Source organism: Solea senegalensis, linkage group LG8 (genome assembly GCF_019176455.1).
Source record: "Solea senegalensis isolate Sse05_10M linkage group LG8, IFAPA_SoseM_1, whole genome shotgun sequence".
NCBI lineage: Eukaryota > Metazoa > Chordata > Actinopteri > Pleuronectiformes > Soleidae > Solea > Solea senegalensis.
Window position 1 is genome coordinate 1,003,443 of NC_058028.1, and position 12,372 is coordinate 1,015,814.

Consider the following 12,372-nt stretch of genomic DNA (forward strand, 5'->3'; position numbering starts at 1 on the left):
TCTGGAGCATTACAGATACGACCAAAAATGTTACCGTGGTAAAAAAATCAATCCATATCGAAGTGAGTGCGGGATCGCAGTCTCTGACAGTGGCTACATTGTTGACTAAATGAGCTCTTGTGGTGTTTTTGTGTCGTACGCGTCGTCATAGCGACAGTTTGGAGAAGAAAGCTCGTGTCTTATCTGCAGACAAAGACATGAAGCCTGTTAACGACTCACGGTCTGTCACTTATCAGCGTTTCATCGCCCGTGTTCTCTGAGTTCAGAGCGGGCTCTGTGTCGTGGTGCGTTCAGGGACAACTCGCTCTCCAACTGGGATTTAATGCTTGTTGTGTAAGAACGCGACCAAACACATTTCCTTCTCTCTGTCTCTGACATTTGGTTTTCATTTTCGAACACAAACGCTGGTCGAGCTCCAGAATTCACTCGCTGCGTTTGCTGAAGATCATGTGATCAAATTCCTCGGGACAGATTCTAAATGGAGCGTGAGGTCCTTTTTTTTTTACCGTTTTTGTTTTTCCAAAGATTACAAAGGAACTTTGAAACATCTCAAACTCTTAAAGAGAAAAGTAGGAATATGATGTGATGTTCACTGAGCCCAGTCTGTCTGCTGAGGATCAGGAGATTAGAATAAAATCTTTTATTAGTTTTATTACTTTAGTTTTTTATATAAAAAAGATTTACTGCTCTCCAGTTAGAATTCTTTAGTTCCTCTATAAATACAAATATATAACAGTGTACAGTGTCATAGAGACTAATTAGCTTTAAGTTAAAAGAAGAAACATATATCAACGTTTCCTTTATATCAGGTTTTTGATACACCCATCCTTTGAGAATCACTGCAACTAATTCTATTCATAATCTGTTAATCTGTCAATTTATACTTATATACTCACTTAGTCGTTTGGTCAGAAAATGTTGATTTATCTCTGGAAATGATGATGTTTTCAAACGTCTTGTTTTGTCCACAAACACCAAAATGATTGAGTTTGAATGACTTCTTTGTTTTTGTGGAGCAAAGAAAGCAGAAAATATTCAACATCCTAGAAAACTGATGAATCAACGACCGAAATAACAGACGAGATGTTTCAGCAACAACAACAACAACAAGACAGTAACTGTAAAATCTCAATTCTGAACATAATATACTGCACGTCAGTGACTGTCCATCATTTATTGTCAGTTTGTTTGCGTTTGCAGTTTCTACTTTTGAACAAAACATCCAGTAAATGACTGAAGTGAATTCCTCTTGCTTCGGTTTGGGAGTTTTTAAAAACACATCAGTGGCATATTTAAAACCAGAGTGTTCTTTTATGTCCTGTTTTATGACTTTGTGGCTGTAACTTTTATTTCTCCGTCCTCTTTAATCTTCTTCTCTGATTTCTCTGTTTTTAGTTTGGTTTTGTGAGACTCTCTGTTCTTCAGTTATAAACACAGTGTCACACGTAAATGTCCCGAAGCTTTTAATCTTCATTTAAACCTCCAGTGTGTAACCTCTGACCCCCACAGATTTCCGCTGTTTCAGAGAACCGGGGTTCATTCTTTAACCTAAAGTTCTCTCTGTGTGTGGATTATTACGTACGTATGTTGTTAACTATTCCGATCAAAGCTCAGATTGAACAGGAACGTTTTAAAACGTGCTTTTGTGCATTAAAGTGAATAAATCAGTCTGTGCTGCTGCTTCTCCTCGGACTCATAAAACTCCCGATACTTTATGACTGTAAAATATCCACATTATACGCACATTTAAAGACGCACATGTATCTGTTTATGTGAAACCCAGTCACAGTCTGTGTCAGTGGATTTGTCCTTTTCTCCGTCTCCACATTTCACTTTTAATCCAGTCATTAACCCGTTTCCTTCTGTCGCGTGTTCTTTCAAAGTCACATCTGTTTGGACCAGGACTGAACATGTGAACATCTGGACTCCTCTTGTTCCTCCTCCTCTCTGCTGTAACTTCACTTCTTGCCTCCTCCTCCTGTTTAATCCCTGAGTCTCCTCTCGTTGACAGCAGCAGTGACTCATTCAGACTCACATATAATCTCAATCTGAAGCTCACGCCGACCTCCGAGGCCGAGACTTCATTACAAACAAACCAACGCAACGAGGTCCTAGTTTGGTGACTTTAGGAAGCAGCGCGGCATCATGGGAGATGACCTTGAAGAGTTAAAAAGTAGTTTAAATAATAATAGTTTATTTAATGTTCACTACGTATTAATCTATAAAATCTGAGAAATGTTTCCTTCAGCTCAAGGAAAATCTTAAATTATGTGACTTATTTTTTCATATTTCTCTCATTGAACAGACATTTTTCTATTTTTCCATAAACACACTCAGGCTTCAGTGAATGAAGTGGTGAACTTTCATAAATATGAATGTGTTGAGTGGAGGAGGAGGAGGAGGAGGAGTTCAGTGTGGGGTCAAACAGAGGTCATGTTTAAATCCACAGAGGAGGAAAAAGTGTAAATAATAATAATAATAATAATAACGTTGTGAACGCGTGACGACCTGAAGACAAACACTTGGATCTCACTCACACACTGAACTGCAAAAATGCTCCAGTCTTTCCAAGTCATGAGTTTGTCCATCACTGTTCAGATGCCTGTGGAAGGTCACGCTGAGGTCAACCACAAAACTGCTGCTCGGGCTAATGCTAATGCTGCTGTCTCTCTCTCTGTCTGTCTCTCTGTCTGTCTCTCTGTCTCTCTGTGTCTCTGCATGTCCTAACTTGATGAAACACAGACAGTGATAGTTGTGAGTTACAGCGACCTGTGAAATCATCTGTGATCATAAATCAGCAGATTAAACCATTATCACTCAGTGGAGTCATGCTGCCAGATTACAGCTGATGTTTATTTACTCAGTTAATCAATCAATCAATCATCAATCCATCCATCCATCCATCGGTCCACAAACCAAAATGATTGAGTTTGAATGATTTCTTTGTTTTTATGGAGCAAAGAAAAAATCTGAAAATATTCACATTTAAGAAGCTGAAAAAACAGAAATAAACAACAACTGATTCAAAATACACACACACACACACACACACACACAGATATAAACACCTCCAGGAATGAAGGCTGCACCCCCTGCTGTCCTGACCTCTGACCTCTGTGAGTGTAGGCTTCGGGGCAGCGTGTGTGTTATAGCCCCCCCTGCTGTTTTACGCTGTTCTCTTAACGACATAAAAACTTGTGTCTGTGTCCACGTCTGGATTTAGAGTCTGCATTCATTCATTCATTCATTCATTCATTCACTCATGCAGCTGCTTTTGTGTCTCTACACAAGACTGGAGGAGGGAACGCACCCACACTCACACCTCCCCCCTCTCTCTCTCTCTCTCTTTCTCACTCGTTTATTCTCTCTCTCTCTCTCTCTCAGTGTATCTACTGCCCTCTGTGGTCAATCACAGCTACTGCATCACAGCAGGGACGTGAACTTTTACACCACACATTTGAAATCATATCAAATAACATCTGTTTTGTCTCCAACTGTCTCCTCCTAACATCGTCGTCTTTTTTTAAAGCTGCAGGATCACACACACACGCACACGCACACACACACACACACACACACACACATGTTCGACGTTCATGACTTGAGGGGACATTGCATTGATTTACATCCATTTCCTGTAGACTTACTCTTACTTAACCACAATTACTACTGGCCTAATCCTAATCCTAACCCAAACCTTAAAACATATCTTCACCTTAAAATGTAGTAATTTACATTATGGGGACTTGCTTTTTGTCCCCATAATGTGACTGTGAACAGGTTTAGGTCCCCACAACATTAGTAATACCTGATATAAACTTTTTACATCAGATATCATTTTATCAGAGGGAAATTCAACGTGAACACACACTCCAGTACACGTGAGATGCTTTCAATGAACCTTGTAAATTTCAGCACTTCTGCAAACATACATGCAACCTACTGCCCCCTGGTGGTAACGGATGTATTACTAGTAGAGAATTAAGTTGAGTAATAAGAGCATTAGACAAGTATGCAAATACATTTATTTGTTTTTATATTAGTCTTTTTTTGTTTTAAGGAAACATTGTTTTGTCATTTTTTTTATGTTTTCTTGAATGTTTTTGCAAATTTTTTGCGGTTTTCTTTTCCATTAGGAAATCACTAAAATGCAAAAATCCACGTTTGGTTCATTAAAACCAGTGTTCAGACAGAATAAGAGAGAGACGCTGCCACCTTGTGGTCACAGATGCGTCGCTACGCAGGTCGTTTGAACATTAGTAAAAGAAAATATGTTAAATACATTCATTTAAAATATTTTTTCATCATGTTTTTACTCCTCAGTGTTTTCTCTCGTTCCAAACTGTTGTTATTCTATTATTTCAACTTTTAAAACAGTAACAGAGTCACATTGTGACAGAGTGACAGAGTGACAGAGTGAGAGTGTTTTTCCAGTGAAAACCAAACACTGTTGACTTTCTTTGACTCAACAGTCGTTGAATAACGAGAGCACAGATATTATGTTTCACTGGTGCTGGAGTGTTTGTCTTTGTACTGCAGGGGTTCATGTGTTCATGTATTCATGGATTCATGTGAGAGCAGAGTGGACGTGTACCTTATTTATCTCTGCTGCTTCTTTTTTTTAATGCACAACTCCCTGCAAAGTCATTTATGAAGATTTAGTTTGGCGTCAGTGACTTTCTCACATTTCCTCTACTCATGAATTTTCCAACATGGTTTCATGAGAGATTCTCCTCCTCCTCCTCCTCCTCCTCCTCCTCCTCCTTCTTCTTGTGCTGCTGAGTTTTCTGGAGCAGGATTAGATTTGATGGCTGCTCTTTATAAGACTCGTCTGTTTCCTCTGGTGTTGGATAAAAACCGGCTGTAACAGTTTGATCTTCTCACTGTTGTGAAGAACTTCTCTCCATAAATCACCTGAGTTCATGGCTGTAAAGGGACTTGTCTGACTTTACAGAGCTGTATTTTTTATTGTTGTCATACAGGTGTTTAAAAGTCATTTTAAGAAACCCATGAAAGCCTGAACCATAAATCCAAAAACCTCTCCATCCATCGTGTTCAGCAGCAGTGAAGGATTCAGACGTTTGTTCTCTTTTGGCGTATTAATCCTCGCCTCGCCTCGACAGTAACGCCAGCTCTGAAGTCTGTGGTTTTGATTTGAAATCTTCATCTTCTTCTTCTTCTTGTCTCTGCAGATGAAGCTGTGGAACAAGTACAAGATCACCAGTATTCCATCTCTGGTGTTTGTGGACGCAGCTACAGGGAAGGTGGTTTGTCGAAACGGTCTGCTGGTGGTCAGAGATGATCCCAAAGGTGAGAGGTCGTACCCTGACCCTAATCCTGAACCACAACAGATAGAACCAGGGTTTAAGGAACCAGAACAGAACAAAGGGACCAGAAGATAAAGAAAACCAGGTCTAGGATTATGGTATGGTCCTGGTTAAGCAGACTGTAAATCTGCATCAGTTTAATATAAAACAGTAGAATGAGTTCAAATAAGCTTAGTGTTAAATATCAGTGTTTACAGCTGCTCACGCTGTGATTTATCATTACTTCACTGAAACATCATCATCATCATCATGTGACCAAAACTATTTGGACTGACTTTATTTGGTGTTTGTTGCTATAATTATCATCACACGTCTGAGTTTCATGTGTAAAAACCTGTCATTTCTGCTGTTTGAAGTGAAGACGCAGAATCAACAAGAATCAACATGTTTCATTTCTCTGCAGCTGAAAATGTTTTCATTTCTTTAATGGTTTGTCTTTTTACTCACGATAGTCATTTTGGGGGGAAACGTGTTGTTGTTCATGTGAAGAGGAAGAGGAAATAATGAAGTTTACATTTTTGTTTGTTAGTGTGGACGGTTTGTTAGTGTAGACAGTTTCTTAGTGCGGACAGTTTCTTAGTGTGGACGGTTTGTTAGTGTGGATGGTTTGTTTGTTTTGTTTGTGTGACAGTTTGTTAGTGTAGACAGTTTGTTATGTGGAAAGTGTTTTGTTTAGGACAGTTTGTTAGTGTGCCGGTTTGTTAGTGCGGTTTGTTAGTGTTTTGTTACGGTTTCATTTTGTTAGTGTAGTTTGTTAGTGTGGACGGTTTGTTAGTGTAGACAGTTTGTTAGTGTGGACAGTTTGTCAGTGTAGACAGTTTGTTAGTGGACAGTTTGTTAGTGTAGACAGGTTGTTAGTGCGGACGTTTGTTAGTGTTTGTTAGCGGACAGTTTGTTAGTGTTTGTTACAAGTGTACGGTTTGTGGACAGTTTTTAGTGTAGACAGTTTGTTAGTGCGCCAGTTTGTTTTGTTAGTGTACAGTTTGTTAGTGTAGACACTTTGTTAGTGTGGACAGTTTGTTAGTGTAGACAGTTTGTTAGTGTGGACGGTTTGTTAGTGTAGACGGTTTGTTAGTGTAGACAGTATGTTAGTGTGGACAGTTTTTACAAAACAGTTACAGTGAACTTGAACGTCTGCAGCAAAGATGTGACTCAACAGTGTTCACACACACACACACACACACACGTCATTAAAACATGTAAATTATGATAAAACTGATCTTTTTTCATTCAGATGCATTAATGTTTCTGTAGAACTGAACTGTGATGATGAGAAAAGAAAAGAACGAGCGTGAAAGAATTGAAGGAGAGGATTTCTGACACGTTTCACACTTTGATTAAAACCAAAAAGACGTCAGTAATGAGGACACGATGCGTCTCGTGATGTTTTCACTCACTCAGGCTGATGATGTCCAGCTTCAGACCAGAGACGCAGACAATACAAGACTCTTTTTACTCAGACATGTTTTAAATTGTCTCAAATCCAAATATCATTGAGTGAATGTGAAGGACAATGATCATAAATCATCAAAGGACGTCAGGAGAAAACATCTGCTCTAAATACATCTGTCTGTGTCCCCTGTGTGTCCTCTGTCTGTCCTCTGTGGACAGGTCTGGAGTTTCCCTGGGGTCCAAAGCCGTTTGCAGAGGTTGTGTCGGGGCCGCTGCTCAGGAACAACAGACAGACGACAGACAGCAGTTCTCTGGACGGACACTATGTGGGAGTGTATTTCTCTGCTCACTGGGTGAGTGTGGACGACAGAGAGGACAAACTGAGACGTCTTCATGTTTTTACCTTCTTGTCATTCTGTTGTGCTGCGTTCACACCTGACACTGGACTCTCGTCCACACCGAGCTCCAGAAGTTAACGGTTAAAATCTGCCCAAGGGCTGTGATTGGCCCGTGGACCGCACGGAAACTCACATTTATTCATGTGTTTTTATATGAATGAAGAAATCAGAATTATTATTATTTGTTTTAATTGTCTCTACTGGTCTCTCTCTGTCTCTCTCTCCGTCTCTCTCTGTCTGTCTCCCCCCTCAGTGTCCTCCGTGTCGCAGTCTGACTCGGGTCTTGGTGGAATCATATCGAATCATCAAAGAGTCGGGTCATAAATTTGAGATTGTGTTCGTCAGCGCTGACAGGTGAGATTTACTGACACACACACACATACACACAACCCTTAACCTAACCCTTAGCCTAAAACCAGGTCTTAGGCCCCTAAGAGGACTTTAAAGTTGCGAGGAACAGATCAAATGTCAGTGAATGACAGCAGAGAATCATGTGTGGTGTCTGCAGGTCAGAGGAGTCGTTTCAGCAGTATTTCAGTGAGATGCCGTGGTTGGCCATCCCATATTCAGACGAAGCTCGCAGGTCACGACTCAACAGACTCTACGGGATTCAAGGTACGTCACAGTCTCTCTGTGTTCACGCTGTTTCTCACTAAACCTCCTCCTCTGAGCTTAACGCTGCTCAGTGTTTGATTTTTGAAAAATGCCAAAGAAGTGGGCAGAGAGACAGAGACGTGGGGGCGTGGCCTGGTAGTTGACATGTGACACTGAGTTTCTCAGTGAGACGAGACTTTCAGTCACTCACTGAGTGTCAAGAGACGACGAAAAGAGGCAGCTGCAGTTTTTATAAAAGGGGGAGGAGTCTGTGACAGTGAAACTCGCTCTGATTGGACAAGAGGCTGATGAGAGAGGAGACTAATGCTGGGAGCGACGCCCACGTCCGGGTTCGCCGCATTCCAGAGAGAAGTCGGAATAAAACCATGGACACAAACGTGGCTAGCACAACAGCAGTCACCAACTGGAGGCTTGTTGACCAAAACTGGCCGGCCAGCATTAATATCTGGCCCAGTAGACAAATCCAAAAATATGATTTATTGTTTAAATTATTTGCTTTTCTTCACAAAATGACAACGTTGTGCAGAATTCAGAGGCTTTTATTCTGAAAGAGTCAAAGAGCAGTTTAAGACCCAAGCAAAAAAATGTTTTAAACCAATATGTGTCTTAAATTTGTACAATATTTGCCTGTTGAAGATAAAATGTTATATACTGTTATTAACCTTGACCAGATTTACTTGCTGACCCCTGACCTGCCTGCTGTTTTACTCACACATACAGAGCAGCAACAAGTCTAAATATTAAAATCAAAGTCATATCCTTTAATTTAAATGTTTACAGTGTATTTTACAAGGTTTTTACAGTATATTTACAAATATATTTATATATTTTTTTATTTATATATACATCCATTTACAGTGTATATTTACAGTGCAATTACACTAAATACAGTATATTTACAGTGTAATTACAGTGTATTTTACAGTATATTTACTGTGTAATTACAATGTATTTTACAGTGTGTAATTACAGTGTATTTTACAGTATATTTACTGTGTAATTACAATGTATTTTACAGTGTGTAATTACAGTGTATTTTACAGTATATTTACAGTGTATTTTACAGTGTAATTACAGTGTGTATTTACTGTGTAATTACAGTGTGTATTTACTGTGTAATTACAGTGAATTTTACAGTATATTTACACTGTAATTACAGTGTATATTTACAGTGAATTTTACAGTATATATACACTGTAATTACAGTGTATATTTACAGTGTATTTACTGTGTAAAAAAAAGATAAATCACCCAGACTTACAGAAATATTCATTTGATTTACATCCTGTTATTTATTCATATCAAATGATAGATAAAAGTATATTATAATAAGTCGAGCAGAACAGAAACACTGAAGAATGTGGGACCATTATCACGTTTACTGACGCCCAGTCCCTCTGTCCATCTGTCCCTCTGTCCATCTGTCCCTCTGATTACTGACCCTGTGTGTGTGCAGATGATGAAGTCAGTGAGCGCTGGCTCTCGGCCTCTTCCTGCAAAGAATGTGAGGAATGCACAGAGTACGAGTCAACACTCACCCTCCTCCTCCTCCTTGTCCTCTCCTCCTCTCTTCCTCCTCGTCCTCGTCCTCTTCTCCTCCTCCTTGTCCTCGTCCTCTTCTCCTCCTCCTCCTCCTGCAGAGTAAATGACCTCACCTCACAGTGAGTCATGAGCTCATGTGTTTGCTCCTCCATGGTTTTTTATGTGTGTTAAAAAGTGGAGGCTCTGCCGTGCAAACAAAAACCTTCAGAGTGAGACGACGTTTCGTTTCATGTCTTTTTCTTGGACTTTCATCTTCGCCAGTGTCTATTTGTGAAGCCTGTGTTTTCTTTTCACACATGCCTGAACTCAAGCAACGATGACATCATGGTCAAAACTTCTGATAGGTCAAAAGAATCTAGGTCAGTTTGAGTCTACGATGATTTAAAAACACGTTCACGTCTTCATCTCACAGTTACACAGACTTTTCCTTGTGTAAACTGAAGTTTGTAAAGCACTCGCTCTCCCACACCAAACCCCATAGAGAAAATGTGTGATTTTAACATCACAGCACACAGGAGTTGTTGATCCACTGCTGCCTCCATCACTAAGTTCAAATGTCTTATTTTGGTGAATTCGGCATTAAAAATCCTTTGTTCTGACTGAAGTGACTGAGGTCAACCACACGAGGCAGCAGAGGACCAGCAGCTCCTGTGTCCCCGCCAGCCAGAATCACTGATTTTCTCTGTGGGGTTTGGTGTGGGAGAGTGAGTGGTTCACAAACTTCAGTTTCCTGTTGGAAAAGTCTGTCAGATGAAGTCGGGATCATGTGACGTAGACATGTGACGACGGTCTTTTGTTAAGTGTTTAAACTCTGTTTCTTCTTCAGTCCTCGCTGATGGACGCGTGTCTGGGTCTCAGGCTGGTTCATGGAAATGACGGCACACTTGATGACCCTCTTGGCAGTGATGATCATGTGTCAGTACCTGCTCTATAATGTAAAACAAAGGGGGTCAAAGGTCACGTGTGAATGAGCAGTGAGAGCCGACAGAGCAGAGAAATCGTCCATGAAACAAAGAGAATCTCAGTGGGAGAGTGAAGAGTGTGCGTCATAATGAAGGGAAATGACCTCACCCACCTCCCACACTGTTCCCCGTTTCCTCACCCCTCCCCCCTTTGTCTTCCTCTCTCACCGTCCTCCTCACCTCTCTGTTCTCCTTCAGGTATCCCCACGCTGATCCTGCTGGACGCAGAGGGTCACGTGATCACCCGGCAGGGTCGCGTGGAGGTCCTGAACGACCCGGAGTGCCGGCTCTTCCCCTGGCACCCTCGACCCGTGCTGGAGCTGAGCGAGTCCAACGCCGCGCAGCTGCACGAGGGGCCCTGCCTGGTCCTGTTTGTGGGTGAGTGGACGTGCTGAGGTGGCATTTGTGAGTTTAATGTCAGACTCCAGGGAAACATTCCTCCTGAGCTCTTTGTTTACAGCCGTTTTATTGTTTACATGCGAATGCAGGAGATGAAAAGACGCCAACTGTCATGACAACAAGTCTGTCAGCGAGGACACGAGGACTTTAGTCACTTAACAAAAGACTCAGCTAATAAAATCTACGCCAGTATAAGTCTACGATGTCTTAAGAACATGTTCACGTCTTTATCTCACTGTTAACTGACGTTTGTAAAGCACTCACTCTCCCACACCAAACCCCATAGAGAAAATGAGTGATTTTAACATCACAGCACACAGGAGTTGTTGATCCACTGCTGCCTCCATCACTAAGTTCAAATGTCTTGTTTTGGTGAATTCGGCATTAAAAATCCTTTGCTCGGATTGACCTCAGTGACACAAAGTGACCACACGAGGCAGCAGAAGACCAGCAGTAGACCAGCAGCTCCTGTGTCCCCGCCAGCTAAAATCAGTGATTTTCTCTATGGGGTTTGGTGTGGGAGAGTGTGAGTGGTTCACAGACTTGAGTCTGTCTAACAGGTGTCTTCTCATCATTTAAACATGTGTCTGTGTGTTGTCCAGATGCTGAAGAGGAGAGAGAACTGGACCCAGCCAAGGAGCTGATTCAGCCAATAGCAGAGAAGCTCATGGCCAAGTACAAAGCCAAGGAGGAGGAGACGCCGCTGCTGTTCTTTGTGGCTGGAGAGGTCAGTTGTCGTCCTCAGAATCCAGCAGCGTTTCACTCGTTCACTTTAACACAGAGGTCAGAGGTCACAGACTTCATGTAGGGAACAGCCGCTGCTTTGGTTTATAGATTTTAACTTCAAATGTAAAGTTTTTTTATCATGTAAAAGCAGAAACGAGCAAAAGTCTCAGGTTATGACACACAAAAGACACCACGGAGGCAGAGCTGCTTATTCTTAAACAGGTTATAATCTCAGCAGATTATTTCCAGATTACAGGAATAAACCTGGAGCTGACAAAAGTCTCACTGGCTCACAAATCAGTCACTAACATTAATTCCCAGCCGCTCTTTGTTGCAGCGCCCCCCTCTGGCCATTTCTCGTAGAATAATCTCTTCCATATGAAAGTGTTGTTCAGTCTCTGAGCGAGAGGAGCAGAGGAGGAGGAGGAGCAGAGGAGGAGCGGAGCTGTGAGGGCAAATCAGGTCACGATGGAAACTCCACACGTTTAATAATCAACAATAAAAATACGTTTAATCTGTTTGGCTTCAAGAAAAAGAGAAAATAACTGTGTGTTTGTGAGGAGAAGAGTTCACACACACACACACACACACACACACTCAGTTTGTACAACAAAAACATTCTGGCCTGAATCAAAAAAATGTCATAATTATAATCCAACACTAAATCATAAAACACAGATTGAGTGTTTAGTATTTTTCTGCTTTTCTGTCATCGTCATGTTTTCAGTAAATAATCTGTAAAACAACACAACAGCAGATTATATGTCACGTATGTAAAGTTGTTGATGCTGAATTTAACTAAATAAATAAATAAATAAATGGTGTAAATGTAAGTTTCTTATCACCAGATTTACAGTAAACTGTGGAAAATGCAGCGACATCAATATAATCTAAATTACAGTCACGTTTAAATGTAAATGTTTTTAAAGTGGAGTTAGAGTGAAAGTTTCACACGTGTGAAGAACGTCAGCGAAACTATTTTTAACTCCTGTGAACTCTGTCTCTGACACA

At 41.0% G+C, this 12,372-nt stretch overlaps 1 protein-coding gene across 1 annotated transcript in view; it reads left to right on the plus strand.

The window, feature by feature from the left end:
* Nucleotides 1–12,372, plus strand: part of nxn (nucleoredoxin) — a 44,361-nt gene that overhangs the window by 30,132 nt on the left and 1,857 nt on the right. Inside the window, exons 2-7 of the mRNA XM_044032824.1 lie at nt 5,193–5,310; nt 6,939–7,072; nt 7,371–7,471; nt 7,626–7,732; nt 10,435–10,614; nt 11,238–11,362. Coding sequence (XP_043888759.1) covers nt 5,193–5,310; nt 6,939–7,072; nt 7,371–7,471; nt 7,626–7,732; nt 10,435–10,614; nt 11,238–11,362 — 765 coding nt within the window. The remainder of the gene's footprint in view (nt 1–5,192; nt 5,311–6,938; nt 7,073–7,370; nt 7,472–7,625; nt 7,733–10,434; nt 10,615–11,237; nt 11,363–12,372) is intronic.